The sequence below is a fragment of the Morone saxatilis genome, unplaced genomic scaffold, assembly GCF_004916995.1.
Source record: "Morone saxatilis isolate NCDOM2014 unplaced genomic scaffold, NCSU_SB_2.0 Contig9, whole genome shotgun sequence".
Taxonomy (NCBI): Eukaryota; Metazoa; Chordata; class Actinopteri; family Moronidae; genus Morone; species Morone saxatilis.
Genome location: NW_023340268.1, coordinates 8734094 through 8746430, shown reverse-complemented (window position 1 = coordinate 8746430; position 12337 = coordinate 8734094). Strand labels below are relative to the sequence as shown.

Here is a 12337-nt window from a genome sequence, read left to right as displayed (position 1 = left end):
CCTTGAAGAAGAAGCTAGTGTTGTCCCAACCCTTGAAGACGAAACTATAGTTGCCCCAACCCTTGCCCTAATAAAAGAAGATAGCATTACCCCAACCCTTGAAGAAGAAGCTAGTGTTGCCCCAGACCTTGAAGAAAATGCCACTGTTGGCCAAACCTTTGAGGAAGACATTACCATCTTTCCTCTCGATTCACAAACATCTAACTGGGCTCTGCTGACCACCACAACTGGACCCCAAGAGTCTCTAAATGACCTCGAGTACAGCAGAAAAACCTCTTCAATGACCTCCACAGCAGCTCCAGATTCCTCCTCGAGTACAAAACCCACTGCTGCTGCCACGAAGACGACTACCACCACCACGAAGACCACCACACACTGGTCCAGACGCACCTGGAGCCCAACCACCTCGACACCAAAGGTTTTCCACATGACAGCCGAGCCCAAGAAGGTGACAGCCTTCATACCACCAGTGGATCAAGGTCTTGTGGATGTTGAGTTTAGTCTCACCCAGCCACCCACCCTGCTTATCTTGCCCAATGAGAGGGCAGCTGTAGGCGGTACAGGGAAAGCTTCAGGTAATGTTAAAGCCACTCTCATCAGCCTAACCGTCCTCCTTTTGCTACTCGACGCAATGATGCACTAAAATCCCTGGTCTGTCCTCTGCCCCAACCTGCCTTTGCTCCATTTTCTGTAAAACACCTCCCCTCCTTTTCAAATGACTCCACACGTTTGTTTCACTTTTTTGTCTCAGAGAGACCACTCACCCTTCTGACTCCCCCCGCTTCACCTTAAAACGCTCCTCACTTCTCTCCTTATGACCCCACCTCCCCTTCGAGATACTCACTCTGGGACAGCTCCCATTTTGACATTTGTCAACAGTCCAGTCTTGTTGTGCATGATGTTTTCTTCCTCATCCAAAGATTGACTTCTGTGAAGTACTGTAATATACTGGTATGTTTATGAATGAGTGTTTTCAGTGCTGCTTCTACAGTGATTTTCTGCAAGAGTGATGGTGAAAGCAGTGGTAAACATTTTCTCAGTATCTTGATCGATGGATTTTATGTGCAAATAATACATTTCTGCACCGAACATGTGCAAATTATTCTCTTTATTTTTGCTAACTGTCAAAACTCAGTGTCTTTTGCAGTAAGCTGGAATTAACTTGATAAAGGGACTCGATCTTGAATGTAACCGCAATTACGTTGAATGCAACAGCACTGACCAGCAATAATGTTTTATATTTAATCCATAACAGTCAGGTCAGAAAGTGTTAAAACTGTTCTCTTTCCTCAGATTTTTAGACTTCTATTGCTATTTTAGAGAGTCTAGTACCAGAAGCACAGATGTGTTATTATGTTTATAAGCACAAGTATGGTTCAGTGTTGATTTCTTGTGAGTGATAGTATCTAGCATTATGCTTTTAAATGTCCTTAATAGGTCATTCATGTTTCATACTCAAGTCATGTTCTATTTGATTAATCATGATCTTCCAAGATGTGTACAGTATTGTGTTTTTAGGTGTAAGAATGATAAAATCAACTAATCTATGTTTGTTTCCCGTCTCACCATCAGTTGATAAATCTGTTATTTTGTTTTCTTTCAGTCTGCTTTAGTCTACTGTAAACTAGTGTTCCCCTGGTAGTTAGTTCCTACTACTAAAAACAACAGCTGCAGTGAGTGGTGCACTGTATGGAAGCCTATTCCTGCCAAGAAAACCTTAAAAGTTAGGCATAATAAAAATAAACATTCTCATAGTAATAATTCTCATGTTAATTATTATTTAATAATTTTATTTAGTATCTCATCCTTTTGATTCATCATTAATATTATTCATTTTATTAAATAAAAATTGTGTTTCCTTGCAGAAATTGGCTTCCATTGACATAAATATGCCTATCATTAAAATAAGTGGTTGCCACTATACTACTACTACTAACTGCCTTTCAACACAGTGGGCCATTAAGTCTAATATTCAAATCAGAAAACAATGTAATTATATTTATTTAACAGACTAGAGTGGCTCCATCCATCTTTACAGGTGCATTCAAATGATCTCAAGTGTAGTGCATAACAAAACAGACTTACCTTTACTGACAATTAATGAAAACTGTCTTTCCAACTCCTTGACAGCATATTCAGTCCTTTTGCAATGGCTTCACTCACCACATTTGCAAAGACATTTAGGACATGGTATTGAATTAAGTCTATTAACAAATAGACAACATAAGAGGCAATATTTTTAAAGGAAGTAATAATTTCAGAAAAGCATACACAAATTCCAATCTGTGAAACATTTATTCACTGAGTAAAGCTTTCAGACAGAGACCTTTGTCTGAAAGCTTGCCTCAATAAATGGATATTGCACCGATCAGGGCATCTAGATGTCTTTGCATTATCCATTCTCCATTATTATATTATATATATTGGACTATTTATGATGATAAAAGACTGGAGCCTCAGCAGCTTATGTAGGAAAAGGCAGAGAAAGACAGTGGGAAAGCCAACACTCAGCCAGTAATTCAAATCGGCAGCCTCACATTATCACCTACAGGGAATTTATTGTCGTGTGCTGTTTGGAGAAATCTACATAAACACAAGAAATCTTGCTGACTTCTTGCAGAAAGGGCTTAGAATTCAACAGAAATGCTTGTGGCTATGCAGACTTGAAAAAAAATTGAAAAGATGAGATGCCAACATGGGTGACAGCACATGGTTTAATTTTTTTATACTTACCCCAGTTGTGTATTTTACAACAAAACTGAATGATGGTTTTACTTTCCGCACATATGATTCTCATTTGACTTGAGTAAAGCAGTTATTACCTTCCATACAAACACTCAAAGACAGATCTCTGAACAGAGAAGTATGTGAGTGTGCAGTATAATGACAGAGATCTTGTTTATAGGGTGTTAAAGGAAACAAATAAACTGAATCCACTTGTAAAATGTTTAATTTCAGTTTCGACACATAAGCTTCTACTTTGCCTACTTTTACAAATTTAGAAAATTAAACTAGAACTCCAACCTCTCTTTTTTTCATTACTTTAAACAACCACCTTTTGACAGGGACACATTGCCTGAAGCTGAAGAGATATTTCTCTTGTAATCAACCATACAAGAGTTTGACAACATAAAGTCACAGTAATAAGAGCAAAAATGGTGTAGCATAAAAATGAACAGATTTGATGGGTTATTACATTAACAATTAATTGAGCTGTCTAACTGACTGATTTCTCCCAAAATAACTCCTTTAAACGTCCAGTGTGTAACATTTAGGAGGATCTATTGGCAGAAATGGAGTGTAACATGAATAACTATGTTTTCATTAGTGTATCATCACCTGAAGATAAGAATCGTTGTGTTTTTGTTTTGAATGAGACGTTTTTTATCTACAGACACAGGTCGACTTCCATGGAGGCCTGCCATTGAACCAGCATGTTTCTACAGTAGCAAAGAACAGACAAATCAAACACTGACTCTGAGGGCCGTTTTCGTGTGTTTCACAGCCTACATAGTTTCTCCTTTGTGCTTGGAAAGGGAGGGTGAAGCATGGAAGTTGTAATCTGCAGATACACCTTTAAATAGTTCATAAACTCCGTAAAATAATCTGCAAAAATTTTGTTTAAAAAATCGTCCTGTGAGAGATTTTAAAAGGGAAGGAGGAAGCAATGCGAGCATGAAACAAATGTTATTTGTGTGTTGTTGTAGTCTGTGTGAATTACACGGTGAGACAGTGAGTAGAAATTATGTGAAACACACATCATCAGAGGACTTTTCACCGGAAAGACCGAACAGTATCTTTATAAAATATACACTACTGTGTACTTTTATCTTCCATAAAATGTTTTACATACTGTAATAATATCTAATGACTTCAGCAAACAGACAGTGTCCTTTGGTAGAGAGTAGTTATCAAAAATGATCTCAATAAGGTCTGTTGATTATCATGTGTAACTGTGTCACTGCATTTGGAAATAAGTGTTAATGTTTTGACACTTTAAATCCAACAAACATAATACTTTTCACTGTAATGTCGTTGGGGTGAATCAAACTGAAACTATGTGAATACAATACAGAACCTGGTTATAAGGAGTGACCTATCTCTGTAGGTCTTTTTGAAATAGTATGACCCAGTCACATACTGCATCTGGCATCGAAGTATCATTTGAAACATGTATTATTAATGAAGAGTGTAAGAAGAAGAAGACAGAAAGAAAGAAGGTCTGAGAACAAGGAGTGTCAGAGATTCACCAAAGACGACAGAAGAGGACCTGAAGACTTTGACCTCATGTGACACTCTAAAGTTTGTCCTCTGCTGCCATCTGTTGGCTCACATGCAACCTGACGCTTCAACATGTCCTTTTATCTGAAGATGTCTTGTAATATGCAACTAATATTATTATATTTGCACAGTTGCAACTAGCCTGTCCTCAATCTTTACTTCTCTAATCTTCTGATGCAGCAAATCTATTTTTATCCTGATATTTATACTTTAAATCCAATTAAATGTAATTTTCAATAATAAATAATAAAATACACAGACTATGGCCTGTGCGCTCATGTAGGTTAAGCAGCAGAATAATATGAACTCTGTTTTGTTTCAGATGCTTGCCTGGGCGACCCCTGTCTCAATGGAGGCACATGCACTGACCAAAGTGGGCAGATTAAATGTCTCTGTTTGCCAACATATGGAGGAGACTTCTGTCAGACCGGTGAGCTCTCTCAACTTTTTGCAGTGGAAATTACTTCTGTCAGGTCTGTCAAACACGAAGCTGGTAGCTGTTTCAGTGAAGTAATTAGGGGGAATTCACACAGTTATATCTGCAGCATGAATACCTGTTGAGATATCCAAAGACTCTCCTCCTCTGTGATGTTTTCAGACGTGGAGCAGTGTGAACCGGGTTGGGATAAATTCCACGGTTTTTGCTACCGACACTTCAGCCAGCGTCTGAGCTGGGAGGTCGCAGAGCAGCAGTGCCGTATGCTGGGAGCCCATCTGGTGTCCATCATGACCCCTGAGGAGCAGAATTACATCAACAGTAAGTTCATGGTTTATGTTATTTATTGTCAGAGGTGGGTAGAAAAGTTCAAATACTTCAATGCTTCAGGTATCTGTACTTGAGTAAAGCATGTGTGTACCTTTGCTGCCTCTGTTTATGCTGTTTACTGAATATAATGGCTTATTGTCCTCGCCAGGCAACTACAAAGAATACCAGTGGACCGGCTTGAATGATAAAACCATTGAGGATGATTTCCGCTGGTCTGACGGCAACCCGCTGGTGAGGAATATGAGAAACCAGGGGTGTTACTGAGCTCATACAAAACCAATCTAATCATACATGTGTTTTCAGATCAGAGAAACATCGCTGGAAAAAGGAGACAAACATTTATTATTATATTATTGATCAAATATTGATAACTTTAAAGGGGCACTCAAGGAGTCAGTCTGTGAAAACACTTGTATGATTTCTTCTGGAGACATTTTGTCAAGTCAGTAAAAATAACTAGTGATGTCATACTGATGTCATCTGCTTTGTCAAGACCTTACGGAGTTATAGTTTGTATTATAAAGGATCTCTGAGGCTTGTGTTAGTCTCTTTCAGGAAATATGCCCAATACTAATCAATCAGTACCACTCTTGTGTTTGTATGTTAAAAATGAAGCTATTGCCAGCTGCCTGTTAGCTCAGCCTGACTCTGTCCACAGGTCGTTTTAGTTCCTATACTTTTGGTACAGTTTAAACAAACTAGGTAGTGTTAATGAGTGAGCTTTGAGTGAGGTGCTGGTAGTTGGATTTTGTTACCCTTGGATGCCCAGGCTCCTGGCTCTTGCACATACTAGCTACATACAAGAAAAGTATATTTCCCAAAATGTGGAACTATTTCTTCAAGGACATGCCATAATAATATGAATAATATTAAGTATTTGTGTGGTTTGTCTAATTTTGATACACTCCCTGTCGTTCACACATTCATTTTGAACGATTCTTTCTCATTTTATATAATATGACCTCATAAGAAATGGAAAAATAAGTGGAAAGAACAACATTATTAACATGAAAATAGTTCAAAACAAATTCACCTTTGTGTCTTCTCTCCATTGCATACAGCTGTATGAGAACTGGTACAGAGGGCAGCCAGACAGCTATTTTCTCTCTGGTGAAGACTGTGTGGTGATGGTGTGGCACGATGACGGACGCTGGAGTGACGTACCCTGCAACTATCACCTTGCATACACCTGCAAGAAAGGCACCTGTGAGTTAGAAAAATTAAACTCATTAATGGTTTCAACTCCCTGGTGTGGTTGTTTTGGGCTGTTACATCATACAGTGAACTGTATGAAGCCCCAGTGAGAACCTAACTTATCTGAACTCTTCCAACAGCCTCATGTGGTCCACCGCCCAAAGTCCGAAACACCTCCATATTTGGAAAAGCCCGACAGAGATACGAGACCAACGCAGTGGTGCGTTATCACTGCGCTCAGGGTTTCCAGCAGAGACTAAATCCTCTGATCACGTGTCTGTCTGGAGGCAGGTGGGAGAGGCCCCAGATCCTGTGCATTCCTGGTAAGATAAGTCCATATCGAATCATATTGTAAGTTTAAAACCAACAAAGGATGTATCCTATTAACAAGTGTTGTCTGTGGATCCAAAGTCTTTCCTTTATTAACACAAACGCTGGCACTGACATTTATTTTGACACAGTTCCACATAAATTGTCCTGCTGCTGTCAATACTCAGTAGATTATTTTACACAAATCACACAAGACTGAACCAATACACATTTTAACACTTTAATCTTATATGACATATCATATTTTATATTTCAATGTTTATCATTTCTATTTACTTCTCATTTCACTTTTTTATTCTTCCTGCAATTATTATTTATTGCCCATCAGTCTTGTAGCACTGCCTTCCTTCATTTCACAGTGTATTAATCTGCTGCTAAAACTAGTTCCCAACAAATGAACCGCCATGTTGAACCTAGTGCTAGTTCAGGCAGTCAACTCAAGCTGCAGGGCTATACAGTAAACGCAGGTGACATGCCTCACTCTCCATGAACATAAACCAAACACACCTTCCCAATTTGTCCATCTTTTACATTTTCAGTAGGAACCAAAATTCTTGGGGCTCAGTGCCACAGTCTGAAAGTACTGATAGACAGACCAACACATTTTTGGTTTTGGTCTTGGAGTTTGTTGTCAAATAGAGAATAACTCTTGAATATTGCTTTTGAATGACCTTTCAGAGGCCGGAGGTCCAACCCAACATCCCGAGGCGACGTCACAGACCAGCAGCAGCTTTTCCTCCACTGAAGACGAGTTTGAAGCCACTAAAGAGACACTGCAGTACTGGGACATCAAGTTTTAAAAGTCAGCCACGCTTTCCTTGTCTTCCTTTCTTAAATTCTGCTGTTGTAACGTGACAAGATGACAAAGATCAAATGCTTTTACCAATGAACGCTCAAACAGGACAAAATGAACTACAGACGCATAAAGACACCTGAAGTTTTCCTCTCAGCCTGAGTGCACAGACAGGCTAAGTTTTCTTTTGAGGGAGTTAAATGTTCCTACTTTTTTAATGTCCTTAAGAATATTTTCCACTGTACAGAGTTTCATGTAGTGACTAGCAGATATTAAAGTGAAAGAAATACAGTAAATGTGTGAACTCATGTCAGCTCCAAATCTTCATTCCAGTAAAGACAGTTATTTGTGGTTCTTTATATAAAATGGTGCTAATGTCTTCCAGAACTTTGTATCCAACAGAGGTTTAGTTTTCTGTGTGTAGGAGTAAAGTCCCTACTTTTTCAAAGAATCTTAACAACTCCAAAGCACAAAGTCAATCTTAACAAACAGTCAATATTGTACATATATTAGTTTACACACCTGTGATTGCTGTCCGCATTTTTCTGAGAGAAACCTTTTATTTCCAGCAGACACAGTTTTGTTCGTCAGCTTTATGTTGTAATAAAGTTTTGTAGAACAGAACAAAGAATAAATCGTTCTCTTATTTTACCCGTAGCACTGTGTGTGGTTTAATTTCATGTTCAAGTGGACAGAGACAGACTCACAACAGACAGTTTGGGTAAACATAGGTCAAACCATGTTTGGTCTATGTGTAAACAGAAAAAGTCGTTATACCATTTAATGTGGACTGAAATCCCACAAGAGAGAAAATGTGACAGAAAAAGGAGAATTTTATTAAAATAGAAAGTGTGAGGAAACTCTTTAATTTAGTATTATCTAAAGACCTTTTTCACAGCAGCCACTTTGACATGGAATAGTAGGGTAATTAAGGTTCTGTTTAATTTAGTGTAGCCAACATGAACAACAGCAGCACCCTGATTCTGTTCGACCTGAATTTAAAGGAAGCTTAATTAGTATAATTGGTGACACCTGTGTTTACCCTAGTTCATGTCAAAATGGCTGCTGTGAAAAAGGTCTATTGGATAGATAAACTCGACCCAGGCCTCTTCTCATGCAGCAACACCTGGGAGGCTTTTTTGTTTGCTTGTTTATTTGTTTTTTGTTTTAGCTGTATTTCTGAGGCTGGATCTAGATTTGATAATCTTTATCTCATTAAAAAACAAATAAGATTAAATAAATAAACAGACAGACAGAAAGACAAAGACTATACCGGCAACTTTTAAACTGTGAAAAATAAACTAAACAATAAAATTATTTAACTAAATCTCACAATAATACAGAAAACAACAATCAAGGAGAAAGTGGAGGAGTCATTTAATAAAGATTTTCCAACCACTTTATCAATAAACAGGCTACGACAACAACAACCAATTAAGGTCAGGTGACCAACGTGGTTGTGCCCACGTGCGCCTACACCTACCTGTAACCGACAAAAATGTTGCGTCACGGTTTCGTCACTCCTCTGGAAAATTAAGGAAAACTTGATGGAAAACAAGAGAAACCCAGAATGTGAGTAAGACGTGCTCATGTTTAGTAAATGTGTGTTTGTTGCAGGTTAAATTATGAACTGTACATCCATTAAAATGTTCCGTAAGGACGAGAAGCAGCTGGATGTACATTTACCTGCCGCAGGTGAGTGAACTAGCTGCACCCAGGGCTAAAAGCTTGGGGCTAATGTTGGGAAAATGATTCAAATTATTTATTTAATTCCACAAACAAGCTCAGCATTCAACCGAGGTCTGGCTGTCACTGGATGTAATTGACATCATCAATTAAAACAGGTTTCTACATGATCTGTGTGACAACAGCAGCCACAGTAGTTCTGCCACCAGGTGGCGTCGTTGAGCTGTGGTGGAAATCAACATAATGGCAAAGTGTCAGGGAGCAGTGAAGTGTTTGATATCACAGCTGAGTCCACACTAAATATTTTGATCCCTGCCATATTAACAATAGAGAGGCTGAAACAAACAAAGCTGCTACCAGAATGGTTGCTAACAGTCGCAGAAACACTCATTTCAGAGGGATAAATGTTTGTCACCTCTTTGGATACTTAAGCTTCGACCCTTTACTTCTTATTCTGTTGACGTGCTTTTAAATTAAGTCACATTACAAGTGGCCAACACTTTGCACTACATACGTAACACCACCTCCACTTACTTACTGTACAATAAGCTCTTATTCTCTGTAAGTAAAACACAAACTGTAGCTTTTACCTTTTGCATACACAGTTATTAATAGATACAACATAGGACCTGTTTAAATCATCACAGATCAAAATGTTACCTTTTGTCTACTGTATGCTATGCTAATAATATTTTGCATTCAAACATTTCAATTCCTAACTATAAAAGCATAAATACATTTGATTGAGTGATTGTGGGAAATTGTTATTCAACAGATTAACAACCAACAGCGTTATTAACCCTGAAATGTTTAGTGTAGTGGTGGAAGAAGTATTCCTTAAAAGTAAATGTAGAAATACTCTGTTACAAGTAAAAGTCAAACATTCACAAAATATAAAAGCACTAAAAGTAAATGTGCTTATTGTGCATAATGTCTGAATAATGTATATTATAGTATTGGATTATAATTATTGATGCAGTTTTCATCACTTTAATGGTGCCGTTTAATGACTTTATATACCTCTGTGTAGGTTGTGGATTCCCCCCGGGATCAATAACATCTTATCTTAACCTATAATAATACATTTTAAATTATTTTCAGGTTCTGATGAATAATACAGAATATAATCAGCAAATTAACTAGTAACTAAAGTTATCAAATAAATGTAGTGGAGTAAAAAGTAACAGAAAGCAGAAATACTCAAGTCAAGTCCAGTTATATTCCTTTATTTTTCTTACTTTTTATTCTCGTTGTATAGCATTTTGAATGAATATGTTTATTTGTTACAGTGTTTGAACAGCTGGTTTAGTTTAATATTATAATCACTTAATAAGTTTAGGATGAACATTAGACGGCCAGAACCTTCTGAATAGTGATGGACATTAATAAGAGTTTATTGATACCAATACCATTATCGATTCTACTTATCTGTTTTCTGATTTTCTATCTATTCCCTTATTGATTCCTGATCAGTTTTCTGTGTGGACATAAGCCATACACAATCAATGTCCAAACACAGTGCAGTAATAGTAGTTTGAGTGAAATGAAGCCACACTTTGAACTGTTTCTACCTCGTCGCCATGACTTTTTCCAGCAGCATGCGTGGGTTTGACGTCATTGTTTAGCAATGCACAAAACATGCTGGCATTGATTAAAGGAATTGATCAGCCTGGAGGCATGTGGTTCTGATGGATCGGACAATTTGGAACCAGTTCTCAATTCCCATGCCTACAACCTCTTTATCTTTAATATTTTTTGCAAGTGTCTTTACGCAGAATCCAGAAACATGGATGAGAACTAGTTCATTAAGAGGGACAGACTTTTCCTTCCCATCAACGTGCCATTGAGCAAGGCATTTACCCTGAAACAGATCCACATTAGTGCTGCTCAGTGGACAAAAATACTAGTTTATAATTGCTCCGGGCAACTCCCCTGCTGTGCAGTGCATGTGTGCAACCTTTCTTCCTTTGGTCCAGCTCAATTAAAGAAGACAGATCCACATTATCGGACCTGATCAGAGGGCGACGTTTGAATTCATAAAGCCGGGCAGTGATTCAGAGAGGTGTCTCTGTTGGAGCCGGACTGCCGTTCTCAGGCCTTCAATAGTTCCACGCAGCTTGGCCTGAATGCAGAGGGGTTGCCGTCCGTCCCCTTCGTCATAGAGCCGATAACACGGCTCCAGATGGGAGTGTATTGTGGCCTGTGACCCCGAGGTCACGGGGTCAGAGCAGAGTGAACAGAGGCCAGTCGTTAAGGACTCCTCATGGAGTTCCTCTGTCCTCCAAAGGACGCGTGGCTCGCTAATTGAGGGCCCACCTCCCGAAACCCCAAGTGCGAGGTCCTTGACACCCGAAAATGACCGCTGGTGTGAACTGCAGGGGGAGGAGGGAGGTGTAGGGACTGAAAGGAGTGACTTTGATGTGTTGCTAGAGGGGCACCTAATGGATTTTGTCATTATGGATTATTTTAATAGTTCTTTTTTATATTTGTAGATTATATTTTAGTATAGAAAATGTAAAATAATCATTCAGTAGAGTCTAGGAGTGGAACTATTGATAATTTTTATTATCAGTTAATCTGTCAGAAACTTTTTTTGTCTGTAAAATGTCAATGAATAGTCCAAAATGCCCATTATTGACCACCATTATTCATAGAGCCTGAAGTGACGTCTTTAGATTGCTTATTTTGTTTGAATAACTGTCCAAAACCCAAATATATTCAATGTAAAATGACATAAACTATCTTAAAGAGACTGTAATTTGGCATTTTAGCTTGATATTTGATCTAAATGATTATTTTATTATCAGAATTGTTGCCTATGACTTTTCTGTTGATTGACTAATGGTCAGTGTTGCCCTATTCATTGACAAGTAAAGTTAAAATTACTTTTTTTTTTAAAACACACATTCCACCATTGAAGCCTGCATGAGATGATCTTTTATATTATACTACGAGACAGGTCAAAATGATGTTTTCAAGGCAGTGAAATTCCCTCTTTATTCTAACACATTTGTGTGTTTCAGTCGATGTGAGACGACTCTGCCAGATTTTCAGAGGAAAGAGAAATGATTATTTCTGAGTGAACATATCCGTAATAATTGGTCAACAGTGCAATCACTAGATCCGTTAGTCCGTGCAGTGAAAAGACAAAAGGGTGAGGGGAAGTTTAAAAGACGTGCCAAGTTGGCTGGGAACCTCAGCAGTAAGCGTTACCCACAACCCTTCACCCCACCGACGCTGCTCACTAGGATACAAACAACCTTTGTGGCTTCTCTCTCTCTCTCTCT

The 12337-nt window shown here is 38.4% G+C and overlaps 1 protein-coding gene across 1 annotated transcript in view; it reads left to right on the top strand.

Annotated features, from left to right (window-relative positions):
* The window catches only part of LOC118343173 (brevican core protein-like), a 20866-nt gene extending 12859 nt beyond the window's left edge, over positions 1 to 8007 (top strand). Inside the window, exons 9-15 of the mRNA XM_035681926.1 lie at positions 9 to 575; positions 4604 to 4711; positions 4880 to 5038; positions 5196 to 5278; positions 6109 to 6253; positions 6382 to 6564; positions 7250 to 8007. Of these exons, the coding sequence (XP_035537819.1) occupies positions 9 to 575; positions 4604 to 4711; positions 4880 to 5038; positions 5196 to 5278; positions 6109 to 6253; positions 6382 to 6564; positions 7250 to 7371 (1367 nt within the window). The 3' untranslated portion in view covers positions 7372 to 8007. The remainder of the gene's footprint in view (positions 1 to 8; positions 576 to 4603; positions 4712 to 4879; positions 5039 to 5195; positions 5279 to 6108; positions 6254 to 6381; positions 6565 to 7249) is intronic.
* The last annotated feature ends 4330 nt before the right edge of the window (positions 8008 to 12337 follow it).